Below are 18,149 nucleotides of genomic sequence, written 5' to 3' on the forward strand. Positions count from 1 at the left end.
ACCTGCATGACTTTATTGAGGAGGTTTTCACTCTGGAACAAGGCTGCACTGTAGCTGAGAGGATGTTTCAGTCGTCCCTTGATTGCTTCATTTGTGATGTTCCAGCACGGACATTCATAAAACAAACAAAAGGGCATGGAGGCTATAATGGATGTGATCGTTGCATTCAGGAGGGTTCTTATGTGGGGGGTTTTTCCAGAAACACATACTATTCTGAGAACAGATAAGTCATTTGCAGAACAGCTTGATGAAAATCATCAATAATAAGTAAATTAAATTTGGGTAAGGTCATACAATTTGTGCTAGACTATATACATGTTGTTTGGATTGGTGTCACAAGGAAGATGCTCAAATTTTGGATCAAAGAGTACCTGAGATACAGACTGGGCTCCCGTAAGATCAATGCAATCTCACAAAAACTTATAGGGATGTCACTGTACATACTGTCATGACCTGCTCGTCGGCTCCTCATGTGTGCCACACCCCCTGATTACCCACGTGTGCTTCCCTGATTGTCTCCAGCCCTGTCTGATTACGTTGCTTAGTCCTGTTGTATTTAAGTCCTGGTCTTACCTGTTTCCCTTGTCTGTCATTGATGTTAGTCAGTGTCTGATGTTTCCTGCCCTGAGTCCTGCGAATAAACCCCGTTGTTCCCCGAATTCTGCCTGCCTGCTTGCTCCTTGCTTGCACGCTCGCCTGCCTGTGCGATCACCCGTTCGCCCAGCGATCGCAACCAGCACGTAACATGACACATACCTTGTGAGTTTGCACGAAGACAGAGATCTCAGAATTATTCTGCTGGAAAGCTACCGAGTTTAGATAGTTTCTTCTGTACACTGGTCCAGTGGCACTGAAAGAAGTCCTCCCAACTCCACTTTATATTAACTTCCTTACATTGTCTATAAACATGTATTTGATTCTTTCTCCTACCCTATGTGTCCATTACTGTGATTATGCAGATAATATATTAAAGTACTTCCTTGGACAGTTCATGATGTTGTATGGGGTTGAGGAGATGGTGTACAATGTTATCTGGCAGATGATGTCAGAAGGTTTGGACCGTTATATCGTGTGTCTGCATTTCCTTTTGAAAACTTCTTGGCCCACCTTAAAAGAAAGGTCAGAAAGTCACAACACATTCTCCAGCAAATAATACATGTTGTAGAGAGGCAGTCCTTACAGAAAAAAAATCAACTTACCATCCAGATAAACTTGCTGGAAAGCACTTAAATGGACCAACAGTGCCATGGACCATCTTGCTACAGCCACACAATACAAGAGGGCCACAATTGAAAATGCTGTCATTAGGCATGTAACGATGAATCGCAAATCGGTTAAAAATCTATATAAATGTATGATGATTTAAACCGGCTGATGTGGAAAATGAATCGCTACTTTAGGAGTACTTCACAGTACTTTAACAGACAAACTGGTGTAATATTACATTTGATTTCACGACGTGAGTTAGACGTCAGATGTCACCACATATTTATGTAGATGTCGGACATCAGTTGGTTTTGTAATTAATAAAAGGGCAAACCACGCTAAAAAGCTGCACATGCAAGCCTTAGTTTATTTGGTAACTGCTTTATATTAAGTGCACCTTCATAATGCATTCATTACGCATTTATAGAACATTCAGTGCACCTTCATAATGCATTTATAGAACATTCATAAGCAGCATGCAAGTACACTTTAACATCCTAACATCCCTTAAGAGCTTTAATATACATTAATAACAAACATTACATGATTATACAATTATAATGTTTGTTATTATTATATAATGTTTGTTATTAATGTATATTACAGCTGTTAAGGTATGTTAGTATGTAAAGGTATACATGCATGATGTCTATGAATGATTTCTGAATACTTAATGAATAAATTATGAAGGTGTACTGAACATTTTAGGAATGCAATATAAAAGCATTATGCAGCTGCAGTTTAAAGAGTTACCATTTATGCAAATATTTTTTTATTTACTTATTTTGATTTGGGATCTTCTTTTAAACAGTATTTTATTAAATTTCAGTTGCACTGTTAAGAAGAGGACACGTTTTGCACAGTTTAGAAAGATAAAGGAATATTCTTGAATAAATTTGTCTGCAGCTAATTCTGTTAAAAATCGTGAGAAAATCATATCGTGAGTTGAGTGTATCGTTACATCCCTAGCTGTCATAAGATGTGTGATGATTGTTGATCAACTTGGTTTGGTTGAGAACATCTTGTATGATACCACCACAGATGAAAATTTCATTCTTTTGAGATGGTTTTTAGATCTCGCCCCACTGTACACAGATCCAATTCAGACATTGGCATCCACACTGTTTGTGAGCTTTATGCAGAGGTCAAAGTGTACAAGCTTTCTGATATTGAGAAAAAATATGTTCTGCTCTCGCTTGGATTTGGGATGGGCAGCAACCCCAGTGCTGCATTTGTATTAGAATCCTGTATTTAAGTATTATATGTGTTTGTGTACCTGCCTGTTTTGATCCCTTGTTCAGGAGGTTTCAGTACAATCATTTTAAGCATTTTACTTTTTTTATGTTCACCAGTAGCTATTTATGATATGTTATGTTATGTTTGTTATGATAGAGGTTTGAAGTAAACCCTGGTAGGTTAGGCACCAAGTGAAGCAGCCAAACAGATTTTTATTAGGTCTTCCTTAGGCTCAGTACTTTATAATTTTGCCTTTTTTTTTGTTTTAAGCTGTCATAATGCTTTTTGTTGGTTGTGTGTGTGATTTTTGTTTAAATCACAACCAAATGCCATGTTATTCAGTTTTCAGTTGTATTGTATGTTGGACCAATTATGTGCAAAAAAATAATAACTCGAAATTATTGAATAGACGGAGAAACAAATTACTACAATGTATACATATTATATGTAAGTATGCTATAAACATTTAAATTATACATTATTTTGTTTTAAAAATGTGTTGGTTTTTAAAACTGTTCTCATAATCGTTATTGTCATTGTTGATATCATTGCATTTCCTTTTTAGAGATGTTACAGTGCATGATCAGAAGTTATTCTGCTTTTAATTGTACAGTATTAAATAATCATTAATAATGTTTTATCTTCTTCATTACATAATTCATTACTCTTTCATCCATTTTTCCATGTCGTGGTTTTCTTGGGATGGGGAGAGGTGGAAGTTGTAAGCAGTATGGAGATGGCTGGAGAGGACGCTTGCTCTAAGTACTAAGTAATTTAGATAATGTTGCTGTTACATTTGAGGTGCGCTCACTGCAGCAGTACCCTTTGGAAATAGTGCCAGTGCCATTTCTTTTAAGCACAGTTTGCACCCCTACCATAACTTATAGGTATGGACATGCTCCCACCTGATTGGGCGGTAGGTACATGAAGTTGCGTCAGGGTACCGAGAATTAATCTGTAGCTCAATAGAGGGCAGACCTTGTACAAAAGAGGGTCCGCGTGTTTAACATTTACGTTTACATTTAACCTGTCTGTGAACAAATGTAAGTGTTTGAAACATATTACTTGTAATTTATTACTGCTACTTTCAATAAGTGCAAATATTCTGCATACGCAGTAATAATAATGTTGTGGTATACTGGTAGTATAGGACCAAATTAATTTTGTTATTTGTTAAAGACCCAAAGAGGATGCTTATGGGGACACTGGAGCACTGTGGCTTCACAGCTTTCCTCCCTCCCAATGTCCCCACAGTAGGCCCGCAGTATGCCTACAGTACACCCCACAGTGTGCCCAATGTGCCCACAGTACACCTCACAGTATGCCCACAGTACACCCCACAGTGTGCCCAATGTACCCATAGTACACCTCACAGTATGCCCACAGTACACCCCACAGTGTGCCCAATGTGCCCACAGTACACCTCACAGTATGCCCACAGCACACCCCACAGTGTGCCCAATGTGCCCACAGTACACCCCACAGTATGCCCACAGTACACCCCACAGTGTGCCCAATGTGCCCACAGTACACCTCACAGTATGCCCACAGTACACCCCACAGTGTGCCCAATGTGCCTACAGTACACCTCAGAGTATGCCCACAGTACACCCCACAGTGTGCCCAATGTGCCCACAGTACACCCCACAGTGTGCCCAATGTTCCCACAGTACACCTCACAGTATGCCCACAGGGGAGCATCCAGCAGGCCAAAAAATGCAGGGCACATATGTGTAGGCCTGTATCACGAAGCTGAATTTCTTGCTTAGCCAGATAACCTGTCGGTTTTAATGTAGTCTGGTGAACGAAGATAATGTCCTTTTAAACTGGGGCATTTTATAAAAATATGTGAATGCAGTCAAAAAAAAAAATAGCCAAAAGTTTTGTATTTTTTTCCAATTGCTTATGATTGATCTTAGGACTAGGTAAGGGTTAAGGTTGTCATAGTTAGGATTAGGGTTATTCCCATAGAAATAAATGGACTGTCCCCATTCCTGCGTGTGTGTATGTCTGTCTGTCTGGGTGAGTGAGGGAGAAAGCAATTAGCCTGTAGAGAGTGACAGTTTTGAATGAGAGTGAGGCCTGTCGAGTTGAGCAAATCGTGGCTTAGTTTTGTGATTTCAGGTATAAAGGTAGGATTCATTTCCCAACTGAAGTACTTTTCTCTATTAATGTAGGTACATAACTGAACTTCTCGGAGGAAACAAGTTTGCTTCATGCTCAGTGGTGCTGCCTGCTTTGTGCCATCTACTGAGAGTGATGGAGACCTGTGAGGATGACCCAGCCTACATAATGAAATTTAAGCGGACTTTCACAAGAGACATGGAAAAACGCAAGGAAAAAACAAATATTGAATGACTGAGGATTGCAAAAACACTTGATCCCAGGTTTAAGGACCTTAAGTGTCTGCACAGAGCTGAGAAGGCTGAGGTGTGGGTTTCAATCTATGCCATGCTTACGGAGGAGAAGCCTACACAGCCAGAGCAACCAGAGACATCTGAGCCGCCTAAGAGAAGATCAGCTCTCATGGTTGCTTCAGAGTCTGACACTGATGAAGAGGAAGATTCTAATGAGAAATTACTGGAGCGCTATAGGACAGAGCCTGCTATTGGCATGGAGGATTGTCCCCAGCAGTGGTAGTCCAGACATGAAAGGGCACACATTAAGCTGGCCTGCCTAGAACGCAAGTACTTGGTAACACCTGCCATATCAGTACCGTGTGAGAGGTTAACTTCCATTTCTGGGCATATTGTGCAGAAGTAGTGAGCTGCCCTGTCGTCCGACAATGTAAACCAGCTTGCCTGTTTGAGTAACTGGTTGGGTGCACAGAAATAGATGTGTAGCCTAACTGCCGTGTCCAAAGAAATTGAGGGAGAACTAAATGGCATTATCCAGTATCCTGTTTCTCAATTTTTTTTGTTGTACTGCTTTTCCAGTATTTCAGGCTCATTTTGTTTTTATTTTTCATCCTGGTTTTATCAAACAGCACAAAGAGATTTTTCCTCATGTGAGATTGAACACAATTCTCTTGTGTGATTTGCTTTAGAAGTATGAGGGATCCAAGAGTGATCCTTACTGAAGTAATGAAAAAAATTAGCTGGTCAGTGCACCTACTGTATCTATTGCTGAATGATGCATCATTTCTTGGGTTTTAGGTTCCCATGTGTGGTGAGTATGATATGAGAACATTGGTAAATGCTGGACCTGTGTGGGTTTTTTGATTATTTAAGTCATTCTTTTTATTTGATTTCTTTATAAAAACTAGGGATATTTTAGCGGATTGTGTGATTCATAATCTATACTTAGTTACATGACTAATTAATATGGAATATTTAGCAGGACAACGGGTCAATCTGTTGTTGGGCTTGAGTTTTTCTTAAGTTATGATTTGAAAAAACGCTAAATGTTCTTCCTGTGAGGGTTTCTGATGACCTTTGGACGATCTTTGTCGTTGTGTATTGTTGGTAATTGATTTCCAATAATAAATGCAAACATTTGCTTAAAGAAATCATGTCTTGCCAACTTTAACATCGATAAGAAAATTAACACCTGAAAAATTCCCATCATCAAAATTTTTATGGTAAATGTTGAAAGGATAAATTCACAATTTAATTTGCGATTAACTATGGACAGTTGTGCGATTAATCACGATTAAATATTTTAATCTAACACCCCTAATATATTTATTTTTAATTAGAATCTATATCAGTATCAGAAGCTGTGGATCAGCCTATCCATATTGGTAACTATTCTACATTTAATGGTAAAAATGTCCATTTTTAGTGGTAGTGACTAGCAATTGTTTTGGAATAATACACTGCAATCTGTGCGGTAGCATGTAAGCTTGTTTGAACTTTCATAAGGGAAGAATTTGCGTAACTCATATAACTTTATAAGCACTTTTTTGACTTGGGCATCTGATGGAAGAATAGACCCCTAAATGAATAGGTGCAGCTTCAGAGTCACTATTAAGATTCAGAGCATTCGGTTTATTACTCATGCTGTATGCAGTGAATATTACTAACTGGATTTAGAAGAAAAACTTAAGTTTGAATTTTAAGATGCCTGCAATATCACTCAGGCAAACATGGATTTCTGATTCTTGTTAGATTAGTTTTAAAAGCCCACACAAACTTTTTACTGCATGTGTTGCAATTTTTCATTAGATCATTCACAATATATCTGTACACCATGTTCAGTGTTTCCATTGGTTCCAGTCAACGTGACCGGGAAGATCAATATAAAACAATTTATCGGCAGGCTATATAAAGAATTACATCATCAAGGCAAATAGATTTATATTTTTTATTTAAAAGTATGCTTCTTCAAATAAAATAAGTCCCATCAACAGACTCCGGTGCATAATGCAAAAAATAAGTAAATATTACACAAGCCTACTGTGTATCACATAAACACAAAATTCCTTTGAGCTACATGTTCCCAAATAAAATAAAAACAGAATTTAAAAAAAAAAAAACAATTTGCAAACAAACCAAAAAATACATGCAGGCCTATCTGGCTAAAACTTTTTAATTAATTGTGCTTACAGGGAATTATTTTAACCAGACACTATGACTAGAGTTTTTTTTACATTTTTCAGACTTCATCAGATTTCCTGGGTCAATGTCCATTAATTATCAAATAATTTCCATTATGTTCTCTGCATACACGAGTCTCAAAATTTACTCCAATTGTGCCGTGGCAAATTTATTTTGTCTTGCTTTGTAGCCCTCTGTGTGCTATCATCTGACAAACTAAAAAAACACTCAAATTTGTTTCAAAACAAAATTTATTGAAGTCAAGTTAACCCTACATTCAGAACAGACAAAATCAGCCACAAAACACACATTCATTTTTTTTCCTGAATAACTGCAGCAAGGCCTACAGATCAGCTGCTGAAAAATAACATTTAAATATTGCACATTTTAAGATATCTTGAATGCAAAATGACTGTATAATTTCAAAACTTTGTAAAACATAGTCAACGCTGTAATTTTATTAAAATGTTAAGGCTGCATGTACTAAACCATGATTATACGAAGAGAATTTAGGAAATCTACTTCAAATGAGAAAAGCTTAATTTCCACAGGACACAATGACGGAATGCATCCCGAATTTTCTCAGTGCTGTCAGACTAAATGAGTGTACCAAACACATCAATCTACAGTCAGTCTCTGAAACACATAACCATTGGGACAAAGACTCCCAAATTTTTCCTAGTTGACATTGAATTTAACATGAATTAAACCAATTCATCTGTGGTGTTCCACTGTATCCTGTAACAAAAATAAAAGGGGGGGGGGGAGTAATTGTGATTCATCTGCATGGCAAACTTCTGGGACATCCCACACTCACAGTAAATGAAACTCTCCATTGAATATTTATGGTAAAACAGAAAGTGACATCACATCCCAGTTCCCAGCGAATCAAATAATGAACAGGGAACTCCAGGTAAAAAATTAAATAAAAATAAAAATAAAATCCCATGTAAAACTGACTCTACAATGCATTTCATGTATATAACAAACAGCCATTTAATCAATATGCAAAAACTACTCTAAACTTGGTACACTCATGCCTGACTCAATTATATGAACTTTACATACACTGATATTAGTAATAAAATTATAGTATATTATAGAAAAATGAAGGGAAAAAAATGTACATGTAGGAAAAAAATGAAAAAAAAAACATGGCCATAAACCAGAGTAGACAAATATAATGGACTTCAAAACCTCCACTTTAATTTTTGGATTATGAAAAACTGCTTGAATAATACCACAGCATCAAAAAACAAGGCCTACCATAGAATTAGCTTGATGTTAAATCACTAAGACTCCCTTGATTCATCAAAACACAAAAGCTTACAACAGATGACACAAATGCAAATAAAACATGCTTAACTGCCTCAAGGTTTTTAAAAAAGTAGTCTTTATTCAACTAATAACATTTATTTTTAAAGCATGTGTCATATCTCACACACAGCAGGCACAGCTAAGGGCAATCCCAGTCGATCCCCAAGCCCTGTCAATGTCAAGAGTTAATTTGTCATGGTTCTGAATTCCATAAATTTACCACCTAGACCTAGAGTTCTAGTGCATTTTTTCCACTGTTAACTCCAAATTTACATAAAGTTAGATTCCAGATCTTTGGTTTGACAGAACAAAATACTGCAAGAAACTTTAAATCTGTTATACATTTTTTTTTACCTTCTAAATTGTATAATAGTGACCAAGGAACAAAACAAGGAAAAGGAACTCACAGAATTAGGGTGCGGAAAAAAGGCACCAAACAACAGGGACATGGAAGCCTGGGGGGAAAAAATCCTTATTTCTATAAATGGCATCTTGCCATGCAATATTTTAAATTCTATGCATAAAAGTCCACCAAGTACAGTCCAGCAACAAATGTAGGCTCACTTAACCTCCCCATAGTTGGTAAACGCACACCTTGAAAGTGGACCAACAACTGCACCTACCCAGTAATCCCCCAAATCATAACAATACTAAACAATAATAGATTAAACATTGAACACAGTCGCACACCCCCCACAGCAGCCCTCCCTAACAGGTAGATGTTTAGCTGGCACTGGAACATTCTCCCACATTCCTCAGAATCCCAAAGGCTGACAGAAGTCTAGCCAGGATGCCAGTGCATGAGAGACACAGTAACTGTCTACAGGTATGGATTCTAAAGTGTGGTTGTGAAGACATGTTTGGAAACAATAATGGTTGCTCTATACAAAGGCTACAGCAAGAAAGCACAGAGATGTTACCTAACTTTGCCAACTGAATCCTTGCTGCTCACTCCCATGTCTCTCAAAACTTTTCTTCCATATTTTCTCCAGCTCCCCCTGACCCTCACCCGAGCTCCCCCAGCCCCGACAGCCACGCGCTCCAGCCTCCCCACACATCCTCACTAGCTCCTCTCCCCTCATTGCACAGCCTGTTCGCTGGTGGTGCTGCCTGAATCCTGTGGTTTCATGACGTCCGGGAGCTCTGGGGGGCTGGAGAATGGATCCAGCCGCAGCGGCTCAAAAACCTCGTCTGGGCGGGAGAGGAACAGAAAAAAACGATGCAAGCACAGCAAGTGTATGTTTAGGTTAAAAAGAAGCCATTTGGTGTGGTCATTAAGGTTTAGGGTTGGGGTACATGCACAGTGGCTGCACCAACGGCTGAGCAACATTTTACTACAGTAAATGAACGCCATCCACAGGCCACCCTGCTAAACCACACTGCAGCTACACACAACACACAACCCCACTGTGGTCAATCTATGCAAATAATTACATACAGCCAAGGTAATAGTCACAGGCCAAATTTTCCAGATATAAAAATAAAGCTACTCTCATTAATAGGAGACCAACAAAATCAGAATTAGGAAGTAAAAAAAAGGTGAAACAAATATATATGCTGCATATGGTCCTTGTGTTTAAGGCTGCAACAACTAATCAAACAAATAAAAATAAAAGCACTATAGTGAATTTGGTAAAATTTTATGAACAACTTTTAAGTTTTCACTGGGCATGACTGGTATTACGGAAATGCATTTCACTGGGGTATTTTGGAATCATGTGACAAACTTAGCCAGGGCCACCACCTGGGGATATTTTAATCACCAAGATTTCAAAATGCCAGAATAACATTGCTTTTGAAAATATTGTCAAATATGCTGCAGTAGAGCACTTTTCTCACTGCACCAAGTGCATAATTTTGTACTTGTAAACAGTACCAAAGTCAATGGTACTTCTATTTGTTTTCCACCGGTGTGAAAAAAATTGCAATTTTCACATTGCAAAGACCGCAATACTCAGCAGGGCTAAGATTAATCTTTTTTATACCTTCATACTGTCCAGACAATATACCACAGTATATGGTATTTTGAAAAACAATGACAGTTCGTAATATAATTCCGGTATGTTGAAATCCAAGCATGCCATGTGGAGTAAACTTAACTAAAACATAGCAACAAAAGAAAATATAGCAAGCTTTGCAATTTTACAGACAGTTCCATTTTACGATACAGGTTTTAAAAAAATCAGTTTAAAGTTTACTGCCACTGCTTGGCATGAGCTCTGAATGCACTCTCCAAGCTAGGGCTGAACGATATATCGATTTCAAATCGAAATCGCGATTTGAAGCAACGCGATTAGCAAATCGCAAAGGTTGCGATTTAGGACATACATTATATAGCAGGGTTTAAAACTGTTGTGAGTATAGTTTTCCAAATTCATGCAATGCTTCCTATGTGACAGTCATGCACACCAATCAGAAGTGGCCCGAGACAACAGAGTATACGCCCACAAACGGCAAACACGTGAAACACAAAGAAAATGCTGCATTTTCTTCTTGCTGAAATTGTTTCAGAACTGTCACATCATCAATAAAATCGGTGACCTCCTTTTAACCACCAGCAGTGACATACTTCAGCGTATCACACCTTTTGTTTTTGTTAATAGGAAATCACATTAGCATATCGCTAACCCATCAAAACAACGAGACAGTCAGTAATCCTGTAAGTCTGTCACCCCCCAAAAAGTTATCATGTCCTCTCACTTCCATTGACTGCAAACAAGCCAACTAGGCTATTGAATGTGAAGTGCACACAGAAATATTAATTAAAATTCACCTTCAAAGAAATTTGGAAAACCAAGGGGTACTGCTTGCTTTTGTCGTTTGATATTACAGCTGGAAATCTGAATATAAGCTAACTTTACCATGGTCTCAAAATTAAAGTTTAAATCTGAACCCACGTTCGGGTATACCTCCCTGGTATTCTTACTTGATGATGTATGTGTGGCTATGCAGATCTATACTGAAATATTCTTGAAAGAGGATTTGAGTTTAAACCTTCACTCCAACACCATCGTAAAGTTAGCTTTGTATGCTTATAAGCTATAACAACAACTTTCAGTGTTTGTAATATATTTCAATGTTTGTCAGTGTTTTTCATGTTTAATAGCCCAGCTGTCTTGTTTAAGGTCACTGGCAGTAAATGGACACAGTGTAATTATTAATAAATATGCATAAAACATATAATAATATAAATTACACGGTGTACATAGTTTAATGCTTAAACTACACTTTACAAGACATTTCTGTATTATTCAGGTTTATCTTTGCCGTCACATTGCAGCAAATAGCAAGTGGGCAACGGTTGGACGATCACAAAAGTATTGTGTGGGAACGAAAAACTATAAAAAAAAATATTTTCTCACCCTGACCTCTTAGGGGCTCTATAGTCCTAGAGGCATTTGTGAGAAATTTAACAAAATGAGTGGGCGAGGTGAAAGCAAACAAGAACTGGTGACTCAGCCATTCACCTTCTGTTGTGCGGAAACATTTTAGATTCCACAGAGATACTGAGCAAAAGCAGTTTATTTGTTGGCTCACTGCAACACCACCCACTTATTGAACATCTGTAGGCAAGTTTTATTTGACTATAGTTTATTTAGCATTAATTTAATTTCACAATATTGCAAAAGGAATCTTAGAGGAATGTCATACGAGGAAAGGTTACTTGAGCTAAATCTGTTCAGTCTCAAGCAAAGGAGACTGAGGGGGGACATGATCCAGGTATATAAGATTCTAACAGGTTTGGATGCTGTTCAACCAAATAGTTACTTCAGCATTAGTTCAAATACACGAACTCGTGGCCATAGGTGGAAATTAGCGGGAAAACATTTCAAACTCAATTTAAGGAAGCACTTCTTTACGCAGCACGTAGTCAGAGTATGGGATAGTCTTCCTGATAACGTAGTGCAAGCTGAATCCTTGGGTTCCTTTAAATCAGAGCTAGATAAGATTTTAACAACTCTGAGCTATTAGTTAAGTTCTCCCCAAGCGAGCTTGATGGGCCGAATGGCCTCCTCTCGTTTGTATAGTTCTTATGTTCTAAAAAACTCATACCACAATATTTAGAAAAATTGTCCAAATAGTGCAGCCCTACAAGTACTTTATTTCTTGTCATACCATTCAGATCTCATTGAAGCAGTTCTTCAGACCAGATCACAATTAATCTTTGAATCTCTTCATTTGTTCACAAATCCATTATTATAATATTTTTTTATTTTTACTTTGTTTATCATTGTTTTCCAAGTTCGTAACTATGGTTTTTCAAAATGGCAGCTATAATTTGTGTTTGCGAGGCAGGTTAATTGCATATCCAATCGACTATAAATATGTTTGCAAGTCCCACCCCAAAGTACTAAAGTACCAAACCAGTACCCCAGCCTGTATGGTACTGTGGTACTGGACCAGATATCAAAGGGAAAAGGGCAGTACTGATTTTTTTAAGACCTGGTACAGTGGAAAAGTACCGATAAAATACTACTGAAAGGCACTTTAAAGAAAGAAACACTTTCCACACCAAAATTTTAATTAGAAGTGTGACTTAAATACCTCTCAATATTTATAAAATAAGGCATTTGCGCTTCTCATTAAACCCTGTGGTTTGGCCAAAGTCATCAATTAATGGATAATCTGATAACAAGATTAATCGCCTATCAAAATAATTTTTTGCACCCCTATGGTATTGTTTATTATTAAGAGAGTAGAGGTTATAGATACGCACCACTCAGGCGAAAAGCCAGTCCAACCGTGGCTGGAGCCTGGGGTCTCGCAGTTTGGTTAGTAAAGCCACACTCCCCTAACGTCTTACTGTCTTCAAGCATTTGGTCATCCTTTAAAAATAAAAAAATAAAAAAAACAGGAAAAAAAGGTTAGTAAATGAAGTCATGGAATATAAAGTACAACATGCCAAGAATATATATAAAATATACACACACACATTTTATAACTATTCGTAAATGCAGAACAGACACAACACTCCCATATTTCCAGATAAACTGCTCATAATGATATTAATATCTATACTAACAGATCTATTCTATGTAAATCCAAACTAGGGCCGCCACTAATGACTATTTTTCTATGGACTAATCTAGTGACTATTTTACCAATTCGATTAGTCTAAATGATTCATTTTCCTCCAGATTATCAAATAGACCATTTCATTTAAGGTAATTTTATTTTGACAACAAACTATGACATTGAAGGACTTTAGATAACGGACGCTGGCTTTTCGGCACTATACAGATATTATCTTTGCCACACAATGCAATAAAATCATTTAGATTAATTGACTAATCAGTACAATAATTCATAGATTAACTGATAAAAAAAAAAAGTCATTAGTTGAATTCTTAATAAGTTTCATTTATATAGCGCCTTTCACAATCCCAAGATTGCTGATTTTTTATGTGTGTGTGTAAAGCAATCAGTACAGGAGGAAGAGAAATGTTCAAGGAAAAGAAATTCCCTCACTTTGTATTTTTACAATGTGTCTTAAGTTTTGTTATAGCTTATACTTGGTTTACAACTGTTTATGTGTTTGCAGTTTTAATAATAATTTAAAAAAAAAATCTGTTTTCAAGCTGTACCGAAATTACACTGAACCCAATAATCGAGGCGTGTACCAAAACGTTAATTTTGAATACCATTACACCCCTAGTTTATTCATTAAATTAGACAGTGTGCACTAACCCTAACACTGCAGGCCATCTGAAAATTAATAAACAGAAACCATACTATAATTTGTGCATAAACACAAAAGAAAATCTTGTATGAATACCCTTAGAGACATCTCCCATAAAGTGTGCAAATGTCCACTCAGAGCTGCAGAAAAACAATAAACAATATTCTCAGTAACCTCATTATTTGACATACCCGGAACAGAAATACTGGTGTTACTGCAATAAGTTATATTTTTTTCAAGCCTAAGTAAGGGTAGCTTCTCAAGAAGAGGTTCAATCAATTAATGCTGACCAATTGCATTCAGTTATGCCAGAGCACTGTCCATCAACCATGAGTAGAACACTGCTCAGGGCAATACTGAATGTAGGGCAGTGTGGATCTGTGTGTTAGGATTCTGTATTTGGGAGTGGAAGGCTGCTGATTCAAATACTTTGGCCAGCAGAGTGATATCATTATTGGGTCTTTGAGCAAGGGACCGACTGACCCCGCTTTCTCAATTACACATTGCTTTGGATAGAAGCAGCAGCCAAGTAAATAAATACAAGTGCGCTGCACTTACAGTAGATTTTCAAGCACTCCGTGTGGTTAAATAGCATTTCTGGGTACTGTGAAACAACTGAAACTGAAAAAGTTGACAGGGAATCACAAAAATCCCAAACAGCCAACTCCCCCCCCCCCCCCCCCCCCCCCCCACACGTTTTACCTTGAAGAGCTTCTGGTCCTCGGGTGGCCTTTTAAGGATCCCCTCCACAATCCGTTTCAACTCGTACACAGTGGTGGACTCCTTGGCGTCTGTGAAAATGGTGGTCTTGTGACGGCGGATCATAAGAAACACATCCTGGGGGCGAAATACCGCAGGCGTTAATGCACTTACTTATTACAGTCTCTGTAAGCAAAAATACTGAAATTACCTCTTGAATTTGATATTAAATAAACTGCCATTTATTCCATCTCTTTTATTTCTCATATTCATTCATAAATGTATGCATGTGTTTTTAATATGAACAAACGTTACGATTACATTAACCGTGTTAATAACCAGAGGTATCGTTGCCTTCAGCGCGATCAGGAGTCAACAACAGGGCGAATTCCGACAGACCATATGTTCAAAATGACTTTTTAAACCACAGACACTGTGTTTAAAAACGTACCCTACATAGTTTTTAGACGTGTGGCTACGGACAGGATGACCATCCCTGAACACGATTATTTGTTTTTATACATTCAGTCCGCAACTCTCATTTGTCTGCATCAATTAAATAAAGTTAGATCGCGAATTAAATCATCAAGGTTGTAAGCAGTGGGTAATCAATCCTACCGCAGCATTCTCTATAAACGCCAGATCATAGCAAAGTCATCTAACTTACCATGAACTTTTAAAAACACACACAAAGAGCGCCATGCTTAGGCCTACGAAGATTAACAATTTTACAAATATGCGACATGTAGAGCGACATCAAACCAGCCACCTCCATCTCGGCGGTTTTGCTGGCTAATTAGCTAGCATGTAGCGAAACAAAGGAGTCAAATAAAGACTATACATCTGTCACAAACATCTCTGACCAAGGTTGTACTACGCAATACACAATAAATGCATAGTCTGTAAAATCGAATGCAGTAATGAGCCATTAATAGTATCTTAAGATCAGCTCATAAGTACTCACCATTTTTGCACGGTCTGTTTTTGACTGAGCCAGTGGGCCCACAATGCATTGCGAGTGTCAAAGAGCAGTTTTCAGCCAGACGCCCCCTATTGGTTATAACCAGGTATAGCTACACGCCTTTTCATTAAAGCTTGTGCTGTTGATTGTACACAAATCAGCTAGTACAGTGGTACCTTGGAACGCGAACTTAATTCGTTCAAGAAGACTGATCGAGTTATGATTTGGTCGGGGTCCAAGTCAAATTTCCCCATAAAAAATAATGTAAATGAATTTAATCCGTTCCACCACCACCCCCCCCCAAAATGATTGCCTATTTAAACTTATCTGCATACCTAACTAATGACGAAAAAAATAACAATCAGTATAAAGCTAATATACACATGAAAAAGCACACCTGCAAAAGCAAAAAACATTAAATAAATTACAATTCCACACTCTGAAGCAAGAGCACACACGTGTGCACCATCTTCAAGTCTCGCTATAATTTCATTTTTACGTTCCACAGTTACTTTCACTTTTAGTCTGGTTTGCTGCTATCACTGCTCACTTAGGGGCCATGATTACTCTATCACTAAATATACTGTAAATAAACCATAAAAAAAATCACACTGAACACAGGAACACAGCTTTCGCATGGCGAACCCATTTGAGGGGTACCGCAAAACTGAGAGCAATTCAAAGGCATCAGTATCCCAGTAGGTCCGTGTGCCTCCGTTTCAGCCCATCAGAGACGCATCTCGATCCGTACAAGTTTTAGCAGGTTTGTTTTATTGTGTTCTGAATTTTCGGTCAAGTTGCAGTTACTCGTTCGTGGTCCAAATTAGTAGAGCTGAACGTGTCTCGACTCATCAAGTTTTAGCGAGAACGGTCGAGTTTCAAGATTTCAGTCAAGGTACAAGTTGAAAAAAAATTCAACAGACATACCTGTTCGATGTCCGAGTTGGTCGAGTTAAGAGGCGTTTCAGTTCCAAGGTTCTACTTTATCTGGATTCATCTGGGCTCCATTGTGGCATATTTATAACAGGAGAACCTGCAGATGGGCTAGCAGTGTTATCAGTTATCCCACCCATCCTGCTCACCAAATCAGACAGGTACCAGAGTGTTAGTACCAAAACATCTAGACTTCAGAGCAGTCTATACCCTAGGGTTACCACCTGTCCTGCTTTTCCCAGGATTGTCCCAGAAAATTAACATTGTTTTCTTGGACACGAATTGTCCTGGAGTTTTGTGAAAATGTACATCTAGTTTACAATTTTGTAAATAAAACCTTACTTGGTTTCATTGGTAACACTTTGTATGGGTACAAATCAAATACTTAAGTAATTCTTATCTAATTCACGACTCATTATGATTTCATGTATAAATTAATACAAATGTATCATGAAGTCCTATTGCTTACCACAAACTAATCATAAAGTCACACTTACTTTATGTGATTATTTCACACTTACTAGATCATCTGTTAAGGAGTGTTAATTCACAATTACTTCATTCATTAATTTATATGCCACCAAATTACCTATTCCAAGTAATGGTAGCCAGTGGGTACAGTGATGTGCAGTGAGTGAAGCTCATTCCCTGACACCTTAAGAGACATGCTAGCGACAGATATTACCACCCATGCCTTTTAGCCTCCTTGCCTGCCTCCCATACCCAAGGTTGCAGCTTTGAATACAGAGTGGCATTGTGCTTGTCCACTCAATGCAAGTTATATCCACAAACTTTCATTTTGGGTCCATGCATTTCATCAGACTGCCTGTAAGGTGAATGTGAATACTTGTATTGATTATTAGAACAGGCTATCAGCTCTGTCTTTCAAATAAAACATGTTTTATTTGTAATAAAGTACTGTTTTATTTGGATATCATTGGCTTGCTTTTTTTTCGGGGGTAATTCTTACCCCCCTGCCTGATTCCACAGTTCCTATCCCACACTTATGTGTCCCCCATCCCACCCTTCCACGACTTGTGAGATAAGGAAAGCAGACTTCTGTCTGCCTGATCGATCATTTCAAGCCGCTACTTAGGTTCTGCCCCAAATCTTGTTGCCTAAATGACTTATATCACACTCATGTTAATTTAAAATTTTGCTATAACAAAACAACTCTTATACATTTTAATAAAAAACATGAACTATATATGTCTGGTGTTTTTTTGATTGAGAAAACTCTTTTTTGTGTTTTTGTGTGCATGTCCGATACAACTGTAGTTTGTATACCTTTAAACATTAACAAAAACAGTTAATGTCTTTTCTTTAAAATTTACAAGTATATTTCTGTCTGTTTTTTCGCGATAAGTTAGTAAACGACTAAGTTAGGGTGCTTTGGGGTTTGTTCACACATTGCGATCAGCAACCTAAAGTTAAACTCTAAAGCCCCCCGACCTCCGGGGTGTGTGTTTGTGTGCATGCGCGTGAAAAATACGTTTTTCAGTAAATGTTTAATTAAAATAACTAAGACTTTATTCTGTCAAAGTTTTTAAAAATGTGTTTTGATGCATGTCAGTAAATG

General features: G+C 37.8%; 1 protein-coding gene across 2 annotated transcripts; it reads right to left on the reverse strand.

Annotated features, from left to right (window-relative positions):
- Positions 1-6,733: 6,733 nt before the first annotated feature.
- Positions 6,734-15,772, reverse strand: LOC125741681 (elongin-B-like). Of its 2 annotated transcripts, none has more exons than XM_049012898.1 (4): positions 15,641-15,772; positions 14,680-14,814; positions 13,015-13,123; positions 6,734-9,488 (listed from the first exon to the last, which is right to left on the reverse strand). In XM_049012898.1, exons 1-4 carry the CDS (start codon positions 15,641-15,643, stop codon positions 9,376-9,378), a joined length of 360 nt encoding a protein of 119 aa, XP_048868855.1. In that variant the 5' UTR covers positions 15,644-15,772; the 3' UTR covers positions 6,734-9,375. The 2 variants fall into 2 exon arrangements, with proteins under 2 accessions (XP_048868855.1, XP_048868856.1); XM_049012899.1 differs by lacking the exon at positions 15,641-15,772 and adding an exon at positions 15,344-15,521.
- Between the last annotated feature and the right edge of the window lie 2,377 nt (positions 15,773-18,149).

This window comes from Brienomyrus brachyistius, chromosome 5, assembly GCF_023856365.1.
Source record: "Brienomyrus brachyistius isolate T26 chromosome 5, BBRACH_0.4, whole genome shotgun sequence".
NCBI lineage: Eukaryota > Metazoa > Chordata > Actinopteri > Osteoglossiformes > Mormyridae > Brienomyrus > Brienomyrus brachyistius.